General features: G+C 36.4%; 2 protein-coding genes across 2 annotated transcripts; one reads left to right on the top strand and one right to left on the bottom strand.

Annotated features, from left to right (window-relative positions):
* Window positions 1-3,548: 3,548 nt before the first annotated feature.
* LOC141657813 (lysine histidine transporter 1-like) lies at window positions 3,549-7,251 on the top strand. Its single transcript, XM_074465158.1, has 8 exons — window positions 3,549-3,743; window positions 4,037-4,200; window positions 4,729-5,118; window positions 5,899-6,292; window positions 6,508-6,613; window positions 6,700-6,791; window positions 6,982-7,050; window positions 7,150-7,251. The coding sequence occupies exons 1-8, from the start codon at window positions 3,708-3,710 to the stop codon at window positions 7,246-7,248; spliced, it is 1,350 nt and encodes a 449-aa protein (XP_074321259.1). The 5' UTR covers window positions 3,549-3,707; the 3' UTR covers window positions 7,249-7,251.
* A 1,054-nt stretch (window positions 7,252-8,305) lies between these two features.
* LOC141657812 (uncharacterized) lies at window positions 8,306-21,491 on the bottom strand. Its single transcript, XM_074465157.1, has 11 exons — window positions 18,764-21,491; window positions 18,184-18,423; window positions 17,087-17,213; window positions 15,803-15,955; window positions 15,435-15,676; window positions 15,256-15,325; window positions 14,111-14,317; window positions 10,678-10,910; window positions 10,037-10,115; window positions 9,553-9,690; window positions 8,306-8,774 (listed from the first exon to the last, which is right to left on the bottom strand). The coding sequence occupies exons 1-11, from the start codon at window positions 21,001-21,003 to the stop codon at window positions 8,586-8,588; spliced, it is 3,918 nt and encodes a 1,305-aa protein (XP_074321258.1). The 5' UTR covers window positions 21,004-21,491; the 3' UTR covers window positions 8,306-8,585.
* Between the last annotated feature and the right edge of the window lie 248 nt (window positions 21,492-21,739).

Raw genomic sequence — 21,739 nt, 5'->3', positions numbered from 1 at the left:
ATAAAATAAAACTAATTAATATGCAAATGAACTTAATTTCTAAATACACATGATGATGACTCGATAATGCAAACTGTACAGTTTCTTTTCAAATATTCATAATTGCAATTGACTTCAAGTCAATGGATGGACTTCAGGTCCATGAGCTCATTCATAATCATTGATTATGTGTCAACAATAAAATTGGACTTATTTATAAGATCCCCATTATCTAGTCCATTAAATTCCGCGCGCAAATGCATATCGGTTTTTTAAATATATCGATATATAATTTCAACATCTCGCGATATTGTCGGTACTGAATCAGTGATATCTGAATATATTTGGTACCATTCCTTTTTTATATAGGCCATCTATTATCATTCAGATATCTATGTCACTTCCGGGACATCCAAATTTCTTTACTCCATAGGAGTACCAACTGCTCATGCTTAACGTTTTCTTATTACTTGAAATATGTGAACCGATATGACTCTCACACTACATTCCACGTGTGGCTATTGTTCAATTTGGCAAGAATCTAATTTTCATTACATATATTTTCTATGACTAATTTATAGCTCGTTGTACCACATATAGGGATAATCTGTCTATAATTAAATCATAGATTTTAATGTATGAACATATTTTGATAAGGTGATGAAAGTGGTATCATAATACATCTTCATAACCAAATGAATACCATCATTTCTAATTCCATGAACCTCTATTTGATGTATTTCATATTGAAAATAAACCACTGAACTTCAGGTCCAATTGAGGATAATATACTTGTTTGTTTTTACCAGCTTTTCCTTATCATATATTCTCCCCGTAAGGTGGTAAAAACTATCTATACCAGATAGATTTAATGGGCAATAAATCATTATATCCACCTTAATTGTCTTATGCAGTTGGTTTTTCAATGTGCTGAATCACAATGCCCAATTTGGAGACTAACGATTCCATATAATAATCAAACTGTGATCTCCAATATCAAATATACTCAGTCTTCGTGTAATGTCCTACCTTTAATAAATTTACACGAGAGAGTTTCAGCACTTATATTTTCCTTAGGATAAACTTCAGGTTTATCAAAACGGGTATAATAAGAACCCGGATGGCCTTACTATGTCACATCTGAATTATTTCATGTCAACTTTCTAAGAATCCGGCCAGATAAATGATGTGACACTGTACACAACAGGTATCTCAATATTTAGGCAAGACTTATCAATATTCCAATAAGGAACATGACCATATTACTCTTAGAATATTTTCATATATAATTTTTTTTCTCTTTACAAATTTCAAAATTGTACGTTAATATATCTAACATGCCAAAAACTCATAAAATACTGACACACTAAACAAAATAATTAACAAATGGCTATCTATCAGTCACCGTAAAACAACAATTAATTAAAATAAAATAAAAATAAACTTAATAATTATCATGTGCCAAATATTAACAGAAGCCATGGACAGCGATGCATATGAATTGATTAATAAATTACTAATACGCCTTTAACCATATTAACAAAAAAACCTTGCAATCAAAATATGGTGACTGGAGAGGCAGCTTCAAAATCATCTATATGGTCAGAAACTCAGAACATTGAAATAGAAAACTAAGTTTATACTCCGTACAAAATTACCGCATGATAGGGAAATTACTTGCTCTTGTCATAATTAACAAATTGACAACATAGTTATATAGAACAACTTACATGTTTAAGATAATACGTCTCCTTGTCTTTTCTTTTCAATTCAGTTGGTTAGATTTCGTGTAGATGACATAAATGTAAGAAAAAAAAATATCAAATATATTGTCAATATACTAGGCAAAAACTAATGCTATCCTTATTCACACAATTTAATCATGTTGTCGTGTGTCAATTAATACTTATTTTACATTTGTGTTGACTACACAATCATCATTAAAACAACAATTTAAACCGATAAAACGTACGCCGTAATGTGCAAGATATGAAAAATGGAAATATGTAAACAATGTGAATTTTTGGTCACAAATCTCATTATCCTTAAATATTATGAATTTCTAGTCATAGTTTCATTATTTACAAACACTAAGAACTTCAGGTCATAGTGCGAATGTCAATATTTCAACCCGTAAATAATTTTCCCTTTCTCATATCAAACTTCGAGCATATACGAGTCTCACGGGGATTTTCATGAGATATTCACTTTTATACAATATTGTCATTTCTTTCAATGAACAAATTTGGCTCAATAAGGCCACATTATTAAGCTTAATTAAGGCTTCTTTACTTGCCTTATCAAATGCCACATTATTAGGCTCAATTAAGGCCGCAATATTAGGCTTATCACACTGCCATATTCTCGATCTCTGTCTGTTATGAGATGTCACATTCACTTCAAGGAGTGGATCAAATTTCATATCTCGTTATACTGTTCAACTTCAGATGAACAAGAATCAATTCGCAAATAAATTTGCCTTTTATAAAGATCGCTTTAAATTGAAGAGCGATTCATATACTCATAGACGTGGACTTCTAGCCACTTACACTTATACAATATGAATATATTGTACTGATGAGACGATGTTAAATTATTACACACCTTTAAAACATTGAACTTCAGGCCAGAGTTATAATATGGGCATATTTCTCATCTTTATAAAATAAATATTTTGGAACTTGAGGCCAAAAATTATATGATATGTCCCTTTTCAAAATTTGTATATATTTTGTAACAAATGCTCCGTACTTCTTTTTAGATACAAGAATCAAAATTTTGACGATTATAAAACAAAATTAAGTACTTATACGTATATGGAAGAAAATTATACTAGAAAAACTTACCTGGGATGAATAAGTGTGATAAACATGAGCTGTTATCTTTGTTGTATGACCATCTTAATTATTATGTCTTCCCCCACTTTCCTTCTATCAATTCGGTTTTTTTTTTGACAGTTTAATTAATGAGCGTTTCGTGTTGATAACGTGTTGTGAAATAAAGACAAGATATACTAGAGAAAACGTAGAGAGAAGAAAAGAGAGACAAAACTATGTATTATTGCATTATGAGGAGGTTTATATATACACACACGATAGGGTGGAGTTTCCATAATATAATATCTCTAGAATATCCTAACATATGGACATCCATATAATATTACATAATAATATTTCATAACAATATCTATATAATTCATGTAATTAAGTTGAAAATTTTATTTTAAATTTTCAATTACCATATAGTAGTTTATACCCACGCACATACGAATTTAATTATATGAAACACGAGATTTTAGCTAGTTAAGTTGATAAAGTGATTACGTGACGTTCATAAAACCTCATTAAAAATGAAATTGTCACTTTTTAATTATTCCAATTTCCAAGGAGACATTCTTAGTGTAATATGAGTCAATTTGCTAGCTAAATTCATGTATCATCATTTTTCCAATATTAATAGAGACGTAATTTAAAGTGACATACATTATGTAACAAAAACAGAGAATATTTGGGGGAAAAAGGGCCTTTTCTTACTTCTATTTATATGGAGAATATCTTTCATTTTTCATAAATTTTGTATAAACTTTAATTTATATGCTCTATAATTAGAAATCTATGCTTATAAGTTATATCACTAAAACTTTGAAGATACGGTGTTTCAAGTTATACTGTGTTAATTAAAGTGACGAGCTGTTTAATTTGCATTGTTATTAAGTTAATCAAGTTTTCATGGTTATTCAATCTCCTCCTAATAACCATCACATTGTATGTTTTCCGTCTTTTTATATCGATCATGTAGGTCTCTTGAAAGACCGTCATTTTATTTAGTATATCGATAGAAAATGTTGAATTGCTACCCATCTATCGTAACTAGGCGACTTTCTACATATTTTTGTATGCCATTTTAGCTAAATGTCATAGTAGACTGAAACCGTCTCATTATGAGACGAAGCTAACTATTTTACATTAATGAATATTCGAGTTGTATATTGAGACGGTCTCATACATGATCTGTTCTCGTGATAATTGTGAAAATGTTAATGTTGTTAATGTATCAGGGTAATATGGATGAGAACTTAAAGAGACAAAAGGAAATAGATGATTGGCTACCAATAACATCGGCGAGAAATGCAAAATGGTGGTATTCGGCTTTTCACAATGTCACTGCCATGGTTGGAGCTGGTGTCCTCGGCCTTCCTTTCGCCTTGTCTCAACTTGGATGGTAAGTTACCCTTGTAATTTGGCACATTTAAGTAGACTTGGCAAACACGTCATATGAGTTTGTTTATACCAACCAAATTTGGTTCGGGTCTGGTCAATTTGAATTTCGAATCATATTTGGGTGGTGCAATTATTGACTCGTAGCTTCATAATCACGAGTCACCCCAATAATCTGGAAAAAAAAAGATTACGCATCTGATGTATCTTACTAATTACATAAAACTAGTATAGACCTCGTGCAATATATGCACAATACTTATAGAGTTTTACTTTTCAATTTATTATTTATAAAATTTTAATTGACTATTCATTTATTTTTTTTTATTTTTTATTTTTCTCATCATTTTAATTTGATTTGAAAAATAATAATATTATTTGTAGGAGATAAATTTGTGATATAACCAATTTAAAAGATTGTACCCAGTTATAACATACTATAACCAATCTCTATTTTAGGAAATACTATGTTTTAGGGGAAAAGTTTAGAGTTTCGCCTATTCTTTTAGTAAAAAAGGGATTTGTACTGCAGGGGTCCAGGAGTGGCGATCCTAGTAATATCATGGGTGATGACATTGTACACCCTATGGCAAATGGTGGAGATGCACGAAATGGTACCGGGAAAGCGGTTTGATCGATACCATGAGCTCGGACAACACGTTTTCGGAGAGAAGTTAGGGTTATGGATTGTGGTGCCTCAACAAGTAATTGTCGAAGTTGGTGTCGACATTGTTTTCTTGGTCACCGGTGGCAATTCTCTTAAGAAAGTTCATGATTTAATTTGTGCAAACAAACATTGTAATAAAATTAAGACCACCTATTTTATCATGATTTTCACCTCCGTTCACTTTGTTCTTTCTCACCTCCCTAACTTCAATTCCATCGCCGGCGTCTCCGTAGCTGCTGCTGTTATGTCACTCAGGTTCGTCTCAGAAATGACTAAGTTTTGTTCTTTTTCACGAATTGTCATATGAGACGGTCTCAAGGTAATCTGTAGTTTACTTATATGAGTTGACATGGTCTCTATTAATGTGAGAGTAGACCTGTCATTCGGGTCAGGTTCGAGTCGGGTCATTTCGGTTCTGTCATATTATGGGGTTAGTTTGGCCAGGTTGGATCGTTTTTGGTGTTTTTCGGGTATATTGGTCGGATCATTTTGGGATCAAACGGGTCAGGTTATTTCAGTTCTGTCATATTATCGAGTTAGTTTGGGCCGGTTTGGGTCATTTTCTGGTCAATAATTAAGACAGAAAATTGTAAGTTTAGAGAAAAAAGTACTTTTGTCGGGTCATTTTGGGTCGGGTCAGTTCCGGGTCAACAAAGGTCGGGTTATGTTCCGGTCGAGTCGGGTCAATTCGGGTTTAGGGTCACATTCGAGGGTTCTGGTTCAGGTTAATTTTGGGTCTCGAGTCAGCCTTTTCAGGTCGGGTCAATCGGGTCGGTTTGACCATTTTGAGTCATTTTCGGGTCAATGACTAAGACGGAAAAAAGTAAGTTTAGAGAAAAAGTACGTTTTGTCGGGTCATTTCGGGTCGGGTCAGTTCCGAATCAACAAAGCTCTGGTCATGTTTCTCGGGTCGGATCAATCCGGGTTTCGGGTCCCATTCGATGGTTCTAGTTCGGGTTGATTTCGGCTATCGGGTCGGGTTGGTTTTGCCAGGTCTACGTGAGACCGTACTAATCTTTGATTTGTTACATACAGCTACTCGACTATTGCGTGGGCATCATCGTTGCACAAGGGTATACAACCAGACGTATCATATGCATTAATAGGTCAAAGCGATTCAGCAAAGGTGTTAAACTTCTTCAGTGCACTTGGTACTGTGGCTTTCGCTTACGCGGGCCACAATGTTGTCCTAGAAATTCAGGCTACTATACCTTCGACACCAGAGAAACCCTCCAAGGACGCGATGTGGAAGGGTGTTGTTGTCGCTTATATTGTCGTGGCCTTGTGCTACTTCCCTGTATCGCTAATTGGATACAGTGTTTTTGGGAATGTCGTCTCAGACGACATTCTCGTATCTTTGGAGAAACCCGTTTGGATGATTGCTATGGCTAATTTGTTCGTCGTTGTTCATGTTATTGGAAGCTATCAGGTAATTAAATTAAGGGTAATGATAAATACAGCTAGGGCTGTATTTAAGAACTAAATTACTTCTCAAAATGGAATTAAATTAGGAATTTATGACATAATTAAGCTTTTCTTTCCTTTTTTGGTATTTATAATTTTCCTTAAATTAAACATCGTGTTAATATATGTAAACGAACTAATATGGACGGACAAATAATGAGTGCATGTTGTCGGACGCAGATATACGCAATGCCAGTGTTCGACATGATAGAAACCGTGTTAATAAAGAAGTTGAACTTCAAGCCTACTTGGTCACTCAGGTTTATTACTCGCAATCTTTATGTTGGTAAGTACTCCGTATTTGAGACCGACCTGATAAAAACCGTGCTTTATTTCTTATCGATGCCTTATAACAGTTGCTTAATTTCACAGCATTTACGATGTTCGTTGCCATTACCTTCCCTTTCTTTGGCGGACTACTTGGATTTTTCGGAGGATTTGCATTTGCTCCTACCACCTATTTCGTAAGTTCATTCTGTAGGGGCGGTCGCCCCCGCTGAAGTTTGAAAATTTTGAAATTTTTAGTTAAAATTTTCGAATTTTTTCAAGGCCCCCTTATAATATTTCCCTTTCGTCCTCACTGCCTTAAAATCCTGGGTCCGCCACTGCGTTCAGCGTATCCTTTACCTAAATACATGTCGATTTTTTTTGCAGCTCCCTTGCATTATGTGGCTTTCGATCTATAAACCCAAGAGATTTAGCCTATCATGGACTGTAAATTGGGTATGTCACTCATTTATCTGATGAATATCTATATATGATCAATTTGGAATGTGTTTTATCTGATGAATATCTATATATGATCAATTTTTTGGAGGACAGATTTGCATAATTCTCGGAGTATTGATAATGGTGTTATCACCAATCGGAGCATTAAGGAATATCATACTTTCGGCGAAAAATTATTCTTTCTACAGCTAGGTAGTAGGTAGTAGGATTCTTCCAGGCTATGGCTTCAAGAATCAAGATGATGGCGAAATGATGAAACCGTCTCACACAATTACATTTCTGATACTGTAGCAATCGATTAGTATAATTATGATCACGGATAGTATTGTCTGATTGTGTATATATAAAAACAGAAATTTTTGAATCAATATATAGGCTGTTTTTCTAGTCGAAACTCGAAACCAAGATAAATATTGTTGTTTGTTGTTCTTTGGCTACGATGAGGCAACATGTTCTTTTACACACATAATGGAAACTCAGGATCCTGTCAGTCTCGTCCGTAGCCATCTCGTGTTGTTGCACCCGACCTGAGAAAACTCGACTATATGGTATTTCATTTCTCAGTCAATAGTAACGGATCAGACAATAGTCACAATACTATCTTTTTATCGGGTTAAAATGCCCAACCCGGCTTTTAACCCGATAAAAAGATAGATAAATAATAATATTAGAATTTACTGCACCCAGTGCCCTTAGTAATCGAACTTACCCATGAAACAAATGAAATTATCCCCTCGAACTTGAAATGACCCAGTAATTTGGCAGCAATGGCATATATTCAAACAGAAAAACGAATTATACTTCTCGAGGTAATAACCTACTTTAAATATAATTGCACGTATATTATGATCACTTTTTATAAAAAAAAAAAGTACACTAAAGATTTTTTTTTTTTAAAGGAGTTCTGGAATTTTGCATCAAAACTAACAAACTTATAACAAAAGCTATAAACCTAAATGGTTCGTATAGAGTATAACCCGACCCAAACCAACTTAGCTAGACTTAAAACGAGTAAGCACACACGTAATTACGGGGATGTCATGTCGTGAGGATGTAATGAATACTCCTGATATGCGTAGTATGGTCATATGGATATGTAACCAAACCGATATTCCAAAATCGTCCAAGAAAATTAAAGAAACCAAAAAAAAAAAAAAAAAACTTTTATCGCCCTATGTTCGGTCTAATCTCTTTCTTGAAATAGATTAAAAGTCTATCATCTATCAAAAAACAATGGGAAAACCAAAAATAATCACAACCTATGTTAACCAAATGAATTGTCTTTGATCTATACAAATTGCCCATATCAACAAACAATAGAACCCCTCAAACTTGAACAAGAATTCCTGTTGTCTAAAAAAAAAAAAAAAAAAAAAAAAAAACCTGTAAACTTTCAACCTTAGATTCACTTTGGTTAGAACATTTCTGAGTGGGAATACAATTCACCAACTACAATATTTGCTGTGATAATTACATAAATTTTCAAAAAACAAGCGGGGTTAATGCAGCGTATATAAGGGCATGTTTGATTAATAGTATCTACCCGGTCTAGGCTCAAACCCACGTGAATAAGGGCCGGCAGAAGACCTCCATCCCTCTCGCCATTGTCGTCCAACACCGCCTCTTTCCTCCGAATAATTTGAAGTGTCATTTGGATTTTTTGACATGTTTTTCTTCGTGCCATTCCTCATCTCTTCTTCAATGTCATACTGGGTTCGCTGCAAAAGATATAGCAGTAATTTAAGTTCGGAGCCTCTTTACGCAGGCATTAATAAGTCCAGCACTGGACAAGGGGCAGCATTCAGCACAACAGTTCCTTGGCCTATGTTACTTTGACACTCACATTTGGAGATGTGCAGGTGTCCGACATGACACCAAGAATATGGGCAGGGAATCCGGTGCCTTACTCTTACCAATCAATCTGACACTTCTTCTAGAAGAACCCCAAAGGACGGTCCGCATAACAGGTAGAGGAATAGACTTTGTATGAAACATTCAGTAGGTTACCGAGTATTTAATAATTTTATATGTTATTTTGCAAGCATATTCTTGTTTCACTTTAAGACCTGAAATATTTCAAATTTCTAACTACGTTTTAGGTTTGAAGATGTGTGTGTATCCTCGTTTTAGGAGAAGGGTCCCGTGTCAAAAAAAAGTGGCATGCGAAGACCTATACTTGAATATGTACCAGTGTTCACCACGCATGTGGCCGTGTCATGAACTCAAAATTGACTTTCAAACAAATGATTTTGATCAGAAAACTAGTTTCAATCTAAGGCATAAAAATGTCTCCGATGATATAATTCGTTGGAACATTTTTAAGATCTTCCCTCTTTAGAGTGAATTAAGACTGTTAACACAACCTTTTTTCCAGTGCTTACCTCACAAACACGCTAATAAATCATAGTAGTTAGACATTAATATTTGTCTGAAGAAAGTGGACTTTACATAAATAGTCCACAACATGAAAGAATGCAAGGATCTTGTTCACATTACCGTAGTAGGGTCTGACAGAACAGCGTAAGCCTCGCCAATCATCTTGAAAAGCTTTTCGGTGGCCTTATAGACCTCATCTGCTATTTCCTTCCATAGTCCATCATCTCCGCTTTCACTTCTAGCCAATGATTGACCAGCCTACACCAACAAGGAATATGTCAGTGAAGCACATTGACTGTGCGGTCTAATGGATTTGAGAGGGCCCTATTTAAAATGTTAAGGTGAGACTCCAAATTAAAAGTCCTCCAAATTTTCTAATAAAGTAAAAATAAAAATTTATCTCACCTGAAATGACTATCAACCCCCCCACAAATAAATTGCACACATTAATTTAGTTCAATAATTCTCTCTATTTTTCTAATTCCGAAAATACTACTGAAGCTAATGTAGTTGAGACCCCTTATTTTCGGAGGCCCAACTATTAGAACTTAATGAACGTGCACAGGAAAAGCGGACAAATGACAGCTTGTGTAAAGAATGTAACCTTATCAGGATGATGCCTTAGAGCAGCTTTACGATAAGCTTTTTTCAGGTCTGTGCCTGTGACTGAAGCCTCCACTCCCCTGTCATAAATTTTTGAAATAGGAACTGATATTAGTAGACACAAAATCATTTCTCACTACTATGCACGCGCTAAATCCACAACAGGCATCAAAATTGCAATGATATTTCAAGGTATCATTAGTAAACATGGATTCTTCAGTATGAAAAATCTACAATCCAGATGTAAGCAGTCTTACCTAGTGTTGTTAACACAGCTATAGAGGCTGTGATTGGATGACCCCTAATGAAAATTGTGTCGAGAATTGCAACGAATGACTACTATTTCATGATAAAAACATGGGCAGCCAGTTTTACAAAGTCTCATATGAAACTATCAAATGGATAAAGTTAACTTTTGACATTATGATTTATGAGGAAAGTTTTGACAGTTAATGGATAAAAGTTTTGATAGCTTTCTACTCAAGTGGCTTGATCTCACATTAATGAGATCATGTCACAGGAGACAAATTGAGCTAGTTTAGTGACGCATTTTTCTTTATTTGATCATAATCCATAACCGATTACTGAGTCCTTGGCTCCATTGAAAAGAAAGAAACATAAACATCGGCTACAAATACTTACAAGATGAGATAAAAATTCAAGGGTATCCCTCTTTTAGCCTGTTCCTCCATCTGATAGAGCCTCTGACGTGCTTGTCTCAGATCAGCTACTGCACCTGCTGGAGCAGATGCTCCTTGTGGATTGCTCTTCTCTTCTATCTGCTTAGTTAGCAGAGAGACAAACATCTGAAGATCTTTAGCCGCTTGATCATAATCTCTTATCAACTCAAACAAAGTGGCTCTTCTGGATATTGCCTGAAATTGCTCAATAGTTAGACCTCTATATTCAATGCAGGAACCAATAGAACAGAATTACCACATATTATACCAACACTAGATGTCATTAAAGTATACATTCAACAAAAAGTATTAATCTCAAACAAGGCAGCTCTTCTGGTTAGACCTAATATAACACAATGGTTAGACCTCTATGCAGTGTAGAAACACCATCCAGGAAAATAACCAAAAATTAAATCAACGCTAGATGTCATTAGGAATGCTTCTGAGAGACTTAGTAAACACCCTCCTCCTAGTGTTGCTGAGATGCATGAATTAAATAATTGTGTTTCTACTTGTTCTTTACTGGAACTGGCTGGGCAAGGGGACAATCCCATGCTAGTGGGTATTTTGGAGGGAGTTCGTGTCCCATGCTAGTGGGTATTTTGGAGGGAGTTCAGGTGAGAGAACCCTTCAATTTTTTCAATAGCTGGGTTGACCATCCCTCTTTTCATGATGTTGTGTCATCTGCTTGGAATAGTTCAACAGTTTCTGGCACCCCCAACGTATCAATTGTTTCAGAAATTCAAAAGAACTAAGCATGGGCTCCAGTCCTTACACACTCAGATCTTTCTGACCTTCATACTAAGGTTCAGGCTTGCAAGAGTGACATCCATTCGTGTCAGGCACTGCTGCAGTTGCGCCCTATGCACTAACTACAAAACTGAGGAAACTAGGCTGCAAGAGCAATATTGTTTGTCGAAAAAAGCTGAGATGAAAATGCTGGCGCAGCGAGCTAAGATAACTCATATTAAACAGGCTGACTGTAGTCCACTTCTGATTTCTATGCAACTAATTAAGGAGAGAAAGGTTATTAATCAATTGGCAGGATCTTGGATTGTTCTGGTACTGTTCGAATTGGTCACCCTGAAGTCCCCAATGCTTTCTTGCAGTATTACATTGCCTTGATTGGTACTAAGAAATTGGTCAAATCTTTGCTTTATCCTCATTATATTGTTGGCCCTTCTATATCTCCTGAACAAAGTGATTATCTTATCAGACCTATTTCCAAGGATGAGACTAAGGGTGCTCTCTTAAGTATTGATTCGAACAAGAGTCCGGGGCAGGATGGTTTTTCTGTGGAATTTTTCAAATCTTCATGGGACACTATTCAGAGAGAGTTCTGCTCTGCTATCTTTAACTACCTTAAGACTGGTAAGATGTTCAAACAAGTAAACTCTACTGTAATTGTGCCCCTTCCTAAGAAGGACAATGCTGCATCTGTTTTGGATTATCACCATATTGCTTGTTGCACTACGGTCTATAAAAATATAAGAAACATCCTTGCTAATCTATTACGAACTGTTTTCATCTCCTTGGTTGGTATTGAACAATCCGCATTCATAAAGGGGCGTAGTATATATGAGAATATCATGGTTTCATAAGAGTTGGTGAAGAATTATACTCAGAAAAATATCTCTTCCAGATGTCTTCTCAAGATTGATATACGGAAGGCATTTGATTCTTTGAGCTGGAATTTTATTGACCAAATGCTTTCTATTTTTCGTTTTCCTCAGATTTTGACGACCTGGATTACGAATTGCATCAAAACCACTTGGTTCTCTTTGATGATTAATGGTACTCCGTATGGTTTATTCCCGGGAGCTTGCGGAATAAGAAAAGGGGAACCGATATCACCTTATATCTTTGTTTTCAGAATGGGAATACTTTCCAGATCTCTCAGCAAACTGCCTTTTCATCCTCTGTTCTCCTATCATTCAAAGTGTTCAAAAGTCAAACTCACACATCTAATTTTCGTGGATGATCTAATGGTTTTCACTCGAGGAGATTTGCCCTCTGTCAAAGCTGCTGAATCTTGTTTGAATGCTTTTGCTGCACACTCTGGCTTATATGCGAATCCATCAAATATAATCCATCAAAAGCAGAAGTGTATTTTGGAGGAGTTCACCACTCTGTTAAAAGTCTTATATTATCTTCCTCTTAATGCAGCCAAACTGCAGAATGCTATGTACTCTCCCTTAATACAAAAGGTAAAGAACTCGATAAATCATTGGGCTACCCGGTTACTTTCTTATGCTGGTCGTGTGCAGCTTCTAAACTCTATCATCTTTGGTGTTGAGAACTTTTCGTGGTCTAGATTACTTATCCCGAAAGGTGTTGTGAAACAAATCAATTCTTTATGCCGAGACTCATGTAATTCTACTGCTACACATAAAAAAGGGATTTTCAAGAGTTGGCATAGTTCTTGTATGCCTCATGATGAAGGTGGTTTCGATCAACATAAAAGATATTCTAGCATGGAAAAAAAGCATTACTAATGAAGTGGATTGGCAAACTTTACAATGAAGAGGATGGACATTGGTTGGCTTGGCTTAAAGATTACGAACTTCATAAAGATGACCTTTGGAATGTCAATGCTAAACCACAAGATTCAGAAAGTTGGAATTCTATTTTGAAAGTTGTCAAGGAACTACTGATTCTTGCTGGCTCTAAGGAAGATGCAATAACTCCTACAAATTCCTGGAATAAGGGATGAAGAATGCACACTGCTGCAGCATATAATTTCTTTAGGCAGAAAGGCAACAATATAAGGTGGTCCAAGATCAGTTGGGATAGTATTAACATTCCTAAGCATGCCTTCATAGCATGTTTAGCCATCTAATATCAGTTGTCAACACTCAACAGTTGACAATCTTTGCAGCAGAGGACTCCTTATTGTCCATAAGTTCAGCCTTTGCAAAAGTGATTATCAGGACCATCATCATCTCCACTGCCCTTATTCTCACATGGTATGGAATAGCTTCTTGGCTGGTTAGTCTACCTGGGCGTACTTGGAGTCTGCCTAGGGAGCTAAATTGGTTTAGCAAGCACCTTCATCGGATACATTGGCATTCTAAATAGGCCAAAGCTACGATAGTCACCACCATAAATATGCTTTGGATTGAAAGGAACAGGCGCATATTTGAAGGAGTTGAAAGCAGTAGTGATAAGTTAGTTCAAAGCAACAAATTCCTTGTTAGTATTCAGGTCCTACATCTATCTTTTGGAGCTTGTTTTGAGGATGTATTAGATCATCTTAATTTGTAAGATTTAGTGGTTTCTCTTTTTGTAAGATGTGACTTTTTTCCTTTCCCTTTGATGGATGAATAAAAGTCACACTACCTTCTTACCAAAAAAAATGAAAAAATTGCACCAAAAAGTTAATACATGAAGCAAACCTTCAAATAATTTGCATCCAGTGCAATTGCCAAACTGCAATCAGCAACGGCATCAGTGATATTACCCAATGCTTGATAAGCAGCAGCACGATTGCCAAAACAGACAGCAGCAAAGGGACGTGACTCCACATTGAATGACAAAGCAGCTGAATAATGTTCAACAGCTTCTGCATGCCTTCCTTTTTGGAAGGCTCTATTACCTGCAGACTACAATCAACAGCAGATATCTCACTTCACAAATAACCAAAATACTCTGAGTTTGTTTGGATACAATAGTAAGAGGAAAGGGGAGGAAAAGGGAGAAAGAAAGAATGCTGTTTCTTTTCAAATCTTTCCTGGGTGTGAAGGATTTTAATTTTGGTTCGAGCAGGGAAAATGATCCCCCCATTACCCTCCAAACCCATGTTGCTATCCAGACAAGGGATTTCCCTCCTCTCCGTTTCTTCCAAAGTGTACCATCCAGACAAACGGGTTTTAATTTGGGTTCAAGGAGAGAAAAGGATCCCTCCATCATCCTCCAGCCCAACTCGCTATCCATGCAAGGATTTCCTCCCCTCCTTTACCCTCCAAAGCGTTCCATCCAGACAAAGGGTTAAGGAGTTGCTAGTAACAACGTGGACCAATAAAACCTAATTAGCTTCCTGAAAAATTATATACTGGACTATACATAATAATAATTTGTCCTAGGATAATCCAATACGCCATTACAAAGAATCTTCAAAAGAGGTCACTGCAGACTTTTCTTAAAGAGCAAAATCTATTTTTCTACTGTCTCACTTGCTCACTTCTCTTGGTTTGAAGCAACTATATTCAAATACTGTCAGTGAGGCTATTACAGTTATTATTAGTGCCTCAAGAGGCTCCCACAAATGGAGGGGTATTCGATGAACGCAGCTTTACTCATGTGTTAACAACTTCGATGAACTCTGAATCAATTAGAAGGAACATATTGTAAAAGTCCCTCATTTGGCTAATGGTATGGGTAAATAAGATGCAACGGAGAATACATACTTATACTCAAGTCTTAATCACTATGTGAATGGACATCATCAACAATAGCATCTTTTATCATGTTTGAATTGTAATATTCAGTATAACACATGCAAAGTTTGAAACCAACAACTTAAAACAAACCACTCACATACCTTATGTCGTACTAGCTCACGTACAGTCGAAAGCTGAGGTATTAGTGACTCAAGACTCTCAGTTCCAAACCTAAAGACATTAAAATCTTATCAATCTTGTTGTAGGACTGTAGGAGAATGATGGATGCTAAAGCTTTATTAAAAGAAGATCGTGAACCGAAATTTAAGGAAACGCTTACTTTGCCACCATAGAATTCCATGTCTCTTGCTTCTCCAGAAATTCAAGAGCTTCTTCTAGCTTTCCTAAATAGAAGTTGGACTTGAATATAAAACCAAACCGCCATGTACGAAACAAGTAGTTCTCCAAAATTTCAGCATCCATATTGGATAATAGCTCATTGGCACCCGGTATAGAAAAATTCTTTTCAGCAGCTTCTAGAGTCTCCTCACACAACTGTATAACCTCTTCGTATCTCCGCAACTTCAAATGAGAACATTTCATAATCAAGACTATAAAGTTATATTGGTTGCAAATTATAGACGGCCATGCAGGTGAAAAAACAAGAAAGAGATAAAAAGAGCATTTTCTCAGAAAGAAGCCACATACCATGAAAAGTGCTTCAGCTTTACTTTCCAGTAACTGCTCTGAATATGGGCTTATAACTAAAGCCTCTGCAATAATCTTCAGGGCACTTTCAGTATCACCGAACGTCTTTTGCCGCAAAAACAAAGTGGAACGATCCAAGCATTCAGATACTTTCTGCAATTGAGAAACAAAGCATTCTCACTTAATCCTCACTCAACAAACAAAATTTATCACTGCAACACTGGGTAGAAAGCAAGAAACTATGGACAAACATAAAGATGTTATCACAGGATGACCAAGGTGCATAAAACTGGCATTAGAAGAGGGTAGTGACTAGTGACTAGAGATAGGTCATCAACTCAGAGATCATAGCTTCACAAGCAGACTATTTAGTATTCCAAGACATGGCCACTCTTCAATTAAGGGTAAATCCAAAGCATATCAAAATTTCGGTAGCCTGCTATGAGACAGAGATTTCAACAAAAAGAATCCTCCTCAAATGGCCAAATAATAAATACCATCATCTTTTCTTCGCAAGAAGAACAATTACAAAAGCACCTATAACAACACAAATGTCAATGGTTTTCCTTTGTACGTCTAGAGAAAATTGTTACATACTCCTGACAGAAGAATCCCTAACCAACAATGACAATATTACCACCCCAGTGCCTTCAAAAGTTTTTGCATTTTGCCAGGTTAGGGAGATCGGACGTTACAAATATGGACAGAGAGATAGTGTTTCCCGATGACTCGTAATGATATTGCGTCGTAAACTACATGGACCTACTGCAGCCTCTCAATCCTAGACAAGGCAAAGTGCACAAGTTTTGTGAGCAATTTTGCTTTATTCCGTCATATTCCATAACTAAAGAATAATGGGGGTCTTTGGACTATCGGAAACAGATAAGGTAGCACTCCAAACCACTTTTGAAGAATAAAATGCTTTTCCCCTTCTGTTTGTTTGTGCAACTTCGTTTTTAGAAACAGGAGCCACGAGGGCAGGCAGAAATGCCTTGCATTCTGAAGGACAGCTATGATACAGATTACCAACACTTACCAAAAATCTATCAGCTCATTTCATATTTTTTAATTGGTTTTCCTTGCATGGACACTCAAGGTCCCCCATATAGAGTATGATGATGCTGTAAAGCTTATGTATCTATCCAATATTCCCCCATCTATCCTCAGCTACATACAGATTTCTATCACTGCTTTAAATCTAGGTAGAGTATGAGATGCAAGGAAGCAAAGAATAGACGGGTAGCTTGACGCTGAATACAAGCATTGTCCAACTAGTTAAAGTACCTGAGCCTTTTGTAGGCCATCTGAAGCTTCTAGAATAATTTTCCGTTCCACGCAAACATCAGTAGACTGCAACAATTTCTTGAAATGACGTGATGCATTTCCAATTTCGCCAAGAGCAAGATAAGAGCTTCATCAACAGAGAATAGGGAATGAAAAAGAGGCATAACGTAGCACAAAATTACAGTGCACAAAAATAATCATACAAACTAATCCACATTTATAGTTTAAACATATAGCAGAGCGAAATCCCAGACATCAAAACACAATCGAGCGATTAAGTGGAGAAGCTGAGCTTGAATCCTTGTGACCATTAAAAGTCTAAGAACCTTTGGCCAAGGCTAGCTTCACTCCAACAGTGCATTTACGGACCAAATCGTTTAGGGGTTCAAAAAGACAACAGGGAACAGCTAAGCGAAATTCCAATATCATTAATAGAACATCACTAATCATTTTGAAAGTACATTTCCAATTCCATTGGAGACAGAGACCCATTATTCTTTCACTTTAAAACATGATGGAATAAAATAAATTGAACCACTAAACTGTTTTTGCTTTTTGTACCATGAACTAGCAGTTCATCGATACAATTTTCAATATGGGTCATCCCGAAACTACCTCTATGGTTTTTCTAACACAAGGCCAGAGGTTGTGTAACATCGTAATAGGTGGGAATCCTTTGGCACAATAGGGTACTGATGGTATTGGTGTTGAATCATTTTTTCATGCACAAATCTCTGGATGCTGGAAGATTAAGATTTCAGAATGATGTTTGCTAGACGTTTTACAATTCAACTCATATAACCGATCATCATGAGTTTCTAACACATAATACTCTTTGATTATGAAAAACTGACTGAATGATATATAACAAAGGAGTTCAACATTCCAATTTACACAAGTAGACAGCATCATGGACGTGGTTAGAACAACTGATGAAATCACATCACTGATCACCCTATAAAATGAAATCAACCTGAATACTAATTTTTGGGCTCCTCAACAAAAAGTAGTGAACTAGTAAACTACGGCACCAAAAACAATACTCCTTTATCACATGACATAAGTAGAAACAAATATAGGAAAGAGATGAGTATTACTTTGCAGCTCTAAGTTGGACCCTGAAGAAGTTGGGATCTATCTCCATAGCAACCAGACAGTCTTGTAAAGCTTCACTCATTCTTCCAATGGACATGCGTGCTGCAGCTCGGTTACTGTAACAAAGTACCAAAGATCGGAGGCAGTCCCTGGATGTCTCATGTTCAGGAATGCAGCTCAACCCCTGAGTATAATACTCCTCTGCTTTCTTCAAATCTCCATTAGCATATGATTGGTTTCCCCTGAAGCCATCTATTATAGTCAGCATTATTCAACTATTCACACAGAACAATACTAAAGTTGAGTTCAAAGCAAAGGAATTACTCCCTCTTTCTCATTTTTGTAGTTCCCATTTGACTTTGGAAGGCTAAAGCCTAAAAGATGTCAACTCTTACAGGTATTTTTCGCAAAATAGTGGTACTAATTAATATAATGTGACAAACTTGACATTGTATCTGTACATATATTTTAAGAAACAAAAAGTCGAAGTTGGAAACAGTTGACCACCAAAGTCAAATGGCGACCATAGAAATGGAAAGAGGTCGTGCTAAAGACAAGTTGAATATTGAAACATTAAAACACCTTAGCCGCCACTTCTCACAGGCTTCTTGTGCTGCACGAGCTGCTGCTGTTGGAGAATTGATCCCTCTCTTGGTCTCCTCAAGACTACAAACATCAGCCACTCCTCCTGTTGGAGAGGCAATCTTTCTACCGATACCACTTTTAATAGGAGCATTAGATATACCGTCATTTTGCCCCACTTGTGATGAAAGGATAGAAACATTAGAAATTGGAGAAAATTGCAATGATGATGTGGCATCAGAAAATGAATCTATCGAAGAGGGGATACTTATATTTTGACCAACTTTCATTCGGTTTTTCTTTCTTTGATGACGTATGGCAGCTGATGCTTGGCCATGGGAAGAAGAGGAAGCAGCAAATTTAAATGAAGACCCACTACTGCTAATAGAACTTGAGGCAGAGAAATATTGAGTTTGATCACTATCTTCTACCTCATACTTTGATTTAACTTCATTTCGCATGTCATTATCCAAATCCCTTGTCCTATCTACATCTGTATTTACACTGGACTTTAAAACATGCACATTCTCTTCTCCGTGATTAAAATCATTGATGTCCATGCGTTGCGTAGCTGTAACCAGTTGCTCATCTGCTGCATCATCGGCTGCCAGTGAAGGCTCTCTATCTGATTGAGGATCATTCTGGACTTCAAACCCCGGAGAAATGTCCATAGGAGAGTACGAATCAGAAGGCTCGTGTTGCATGCTTGTTTCCATCGGTGAAAAATTATTCACAAGAGATACAATGACTGGGTTAGGCACTTTCACCTTTCCTTTCTTTCCTCTGGACGAAGGGACTTTAGCTGATCCTTTTTTTGAGTGAAATCCCAGATTTATATTTGATGCATTAAATAAACTGTCTTTTTGGGCTGGTGTTTTAAATTCAACGCTGGACATCCTCGTACCTTCCTGTTTGCTAGTAAAACTAAAACCTTCCCTCTTCTCGGTTTCATCTGAACAAGAAACATGATAATTACCCCTTACAGGCTGAGAGTGGAAGCCACTGGGTGGGAAAGAAGATTTTGACGATAGGGATGTTCCTGATACTCCAGAGCTCTTGTTAAGTTCAGGAGCTTGCCATGCAGTTGAATCTTTGTCCCGTTCTCCAGCCAAGGAAACATTTTCTGAGAAACTTGATGTTCTACAAACTTCTTCATCTACGCCTCTATGCGTTGCTTTCCTTAAAGATGCAGACTTGTTCATATTAACATTATTCGCGGATCCTTCTGAATTAACTCCAATTTTCAATTTCTCCATCTCACCCAGAACCATTGTATCAACATTCATCTCCTTTCGCGTGGCATTACCTTTGTCAGGATCATCTAACTTTAAATTCTTAATGTTTTCAGGAAGAGTGCTATCTACAACAGAATCAATCTTTGTCCTACTACTGCCAAATAAAGAATCACTATTACCAGGTGTACAAAAAGCAAAATTACGACCACCAACATTACCATTGTCTCTGAGATTCAATTTCCTCATGTCATTAGGGAGTTCGGCTCCCAAAGGAATAGCACTTGAACCACTCACATTAACACCACCACTACCACCATGTGAAACCCCAGATACACCCGATCCTAGACTAGACGAACCTATGTTCATCTTTTTCAACTCTTGAGAAAGTTCAGACGGCAATCCATTATCCACATTAACACCACCACTACCACCATGTGAAACCCCAGATACACCCAACCCTCCACTAGATAAACCTATGTTCAACTTTTTCAACTCTTGAGAAAGTTCAGACGGCAATCCATTATCCACACCTTTGCTAGCATTAACATTCCTATCATTCAACTTATCAGCTGACTGACTACTACTATTACTACTTTCATTAGCAACCCTCAATTTCCGTATTTCATCAATAAGTTCATTTCCCACCTTCTCAACCTTACTTGTAACCTTCAATTTCAAATGTCTACTCCTATTCACAGATACACCATCACCACCACCACCACCACCATTATCATTATCATCCAACTTAGATGAAACCCCTGTCACATTTTCAACACCGAGTTGAAACGGATTGAAACCCAGATCATTCTTCCTAGTTTCTGAGCTACCCTTTGACTTAGAATTCAAAGATTTTCTAGACTTAGCCATCCTTGGCTTTGAAAGACTTGAACTTGAACTAAATGTAGGGTTTTCAACCCCCAATTTGTAGGTCCCAGATGCATTAAACTCAAAATTTCTACCAAAATCACTCGAATTTTGAAACCCAGATGGTCCATATGGATTCATATTCAATAACAAACCAATTATTCAATAATTTAAGATAAACCCACGAAAATCCAACAAAAAAACAACCACAAAACTTGTAAAAATCTCACCTTTGATATTGTTAGCGTTGTAATTTCCCAACAAACAGCTGAAAACATATCGAAAATGAACTCATCAAATCAAAAAACACCCAAATTTTCCCTCTTTTTTCTCATTAACGAAGATGCATGCGAGGTGTTCGACGAAATGCCTCAAAGAGAAATTAATCCAAAAGTCGTGTTTTTGCTTGGAGGTGAAGGTATTAATGATTAGATGATAATGATTAGTTATAAATATGATCCAAGAATAATGATTTGGGGTAAAATTGTTAAGGAAGATTAATCGTCAATTTTTAATGGAGATATAATTAATTAAAGTTTTCTGTGTTTATGATCGATGGTGTGAATTGATAATGACGTATGTTGATTTGTGTTAATTGTTATGTTAAAAAAAAAAAAAAAAAGTGCAACGTTCATGTGATTAATCACTTCTTTTTCTTTTGATTCTTTTGATTGTTATTAGTGGGGGTTCATTGGTCGGGATCGGACCAAATTTTCTGGATAAAAGATCGAATAAGGGTTAAAAAGTGGACTGTAGATTGAGCTTGGCTATGGATTAAATTGAACTGGACCAAATGAATCAAAAACAGATCAAATATAAATGTAATCGAAAAATGTAGTTTGCCACATAAGATTAAGAATTTGACAAATAAAAAAAA

Source organism: Silene latifolia, chromosome 5 (assembly GCF_048544455.1).
Source record: "Silene latifolia isolate original U9 population chromosome 5, ASM4854445v1, whole genome shotgun sequence".
NCBI lineage: Eukaryota > Viridiplantae > Streptophyta > Magnoliopsida > Caryophyllales > Caryophyllaceae > Silene > Silene latifolia.
This window is presented reverse-complemented; position numbering and strand designations above follow the sequence as displayed.

Bases quoted from the DNA above. Each gene is read 5' to 3' on its own strand.
- LOC141657813 (XM_074465158.1), top strand. From the start codon at position 3,708: ATGGTTATTCAATCTCCTCCTAATAACCATCACATT. The intron at 6,293-6,507 runs GTAATTAAATTA...TGTCGGACGCAG, and splicing joins ATGTTATTGGAAGCTATCAG to ATATACGCAATGCCAGTGTT. The intron at 6,614-6,699 runs GTAAGTACTCCG...TTAATTTCACAG, and splicing joins TACTCGCAATCTTTATGTTG to CATTTACGATGTTCGTTGCC.
- LOC141657812 (XM_074465157.1), bottom strand. From the start codon at position 21,003: ATGAATCCATATGGACCATCTGGGTTTCAAAATTCGAGTGATTTTGGT. The intron at 17,214-18,183 runs GTAATACTCATC...CTGTTGATGAAG, and splicing joins GTCCAACTTAGAGCTGCAAA to CTCTTATCTTGCTCTTGGCG. The intron at 9,691-10,036 runs GTTACATTCTTT...TTGTTGGTGTAG, and splicing joins TAAGGCATCATCCTGATAAG to GCTGGTCAATCATTGGCTAG.